This window comes from Galeopterus variegatus, unplaced genomic scaffold (genome assembly GCF_000696425.1).
Source record: "Galeopterus variegatus unplaced genomic scaffold, G_variegatus-3.0.2 Scaffold110, whole genome shotgun sequence".
Classification (NCBI taxonomy): domain Eukaryota; kingdom Metazoa; phylum Chordata; class Mammalia; order Dermoptera; family Cynocephalidae; genus Galeopterus; species Galeopterus variegatus.
Window position 1 is genome coordinate 423,980 of NW_007726221.1, and position 954 is coordinate 424,933.

The 954-nt window shown below is 55.0% G+C and overlaps 1 protein-coding gene across 2 annotated transcripts in view; it reads right to left on the reverse strand.

The window, feature by feature from the left end:
* The window catches only part of PLCD1 (phospholipase C, delta 1), a 23,835-nt gene that overhangs the window by 17,781 nt on the left and 5,100 nt on the right, over positions 1 to 954 (reverse strand). The window contains exon 1 of one of the 2 annotated variants that reach the window (XM_008586521.1): positions 785 to 926. The exons of the other annotated variant lie outside the window; for it this stretch is intronic. Coding sequence (XP_008584743.1) covers positions 785 to 881 — 97 coding nt within the window. The 5' untranslated portion in view covers positions 882 to 926. Of the gene's footprint in view, positions 1 to 784; positions 927 to 954 lie in introns of those variants that run through there. 2 annotated transcript variants of the gene reach the window in all.

Genomic DNA, 954 nt, shown 5'->3' on the forward strand with positions numbered 1-954 from the left:
GGCTCAAGGAGGTTGCTTGGTGGAGTCAGGACTCAGAAGCAGGCAGTCTGCCCGCAGGGTCAGTGCTATGAAACTTCACCTTCTGCAGCCACCACTCAGGGACACACTGTCACAGAATAACACCACCAGAAAATCTACATAACACACACACCATAACGCAGAATGACAGAAACACTCAGTCACCCTAGGTCACCCACTGTCACATCTGTCACACACAGTATCATACTGGATCACACACCACCACACTGGGTTACATGCACTTGGTTACATAGCATTGCACTCTATCATCACTGCACAATGGCACCACAGTACTGCATTCATGACAGAATCAGAGTTACCACTGGGTCACACACTGGGTCACCCACTGGCACACTTGTCACATATGGGCACACATTTGCACAGCATCACATTGGATCACACACTGTCCTGCAGATCCTATCATTCGGTTACAGCCATATACCAGTTATACAGCGGGCCACATACCCAACGGTGCCTAGGAGATGTGTAAACAGGAGGGGTTGGGGGTGGCAAGGGGCGGGGAGCTTTACAGGGGCTGGGATAGATCAGGAGAAGGGGTAACTAACTAATCCCTCCAGCATTCACCCCAACGTGCCACCACTGCAAACACCGTTCCACAGTGAGTCACACACTCACAGAAATACTAAACAGGTCCAATCAAAGGCTTGAAGACAGGTGGCCTCCGAGCTTGGGGACAAGTAGTCTGCGTCCTGCCCCAGCTGCCTTCCCATTCCCCGCAGATCTTGATGCCCTCTGCGCCCCTTACCCAGCCTCTGCCCATTGAGCGCCGCCACCTTGAGGCTCTGCTCCTGCAGGTAGAGCACTCTGGAGCGGCTCCTGCTCCTGACCCCCAGGCATTGCATGGCGCTCCGCAGTGCCCCTGCCGGCGCGGAGCCTGGCCCGGGACAGTGCTGCTTTCACAAGCCAGCCCAGGTC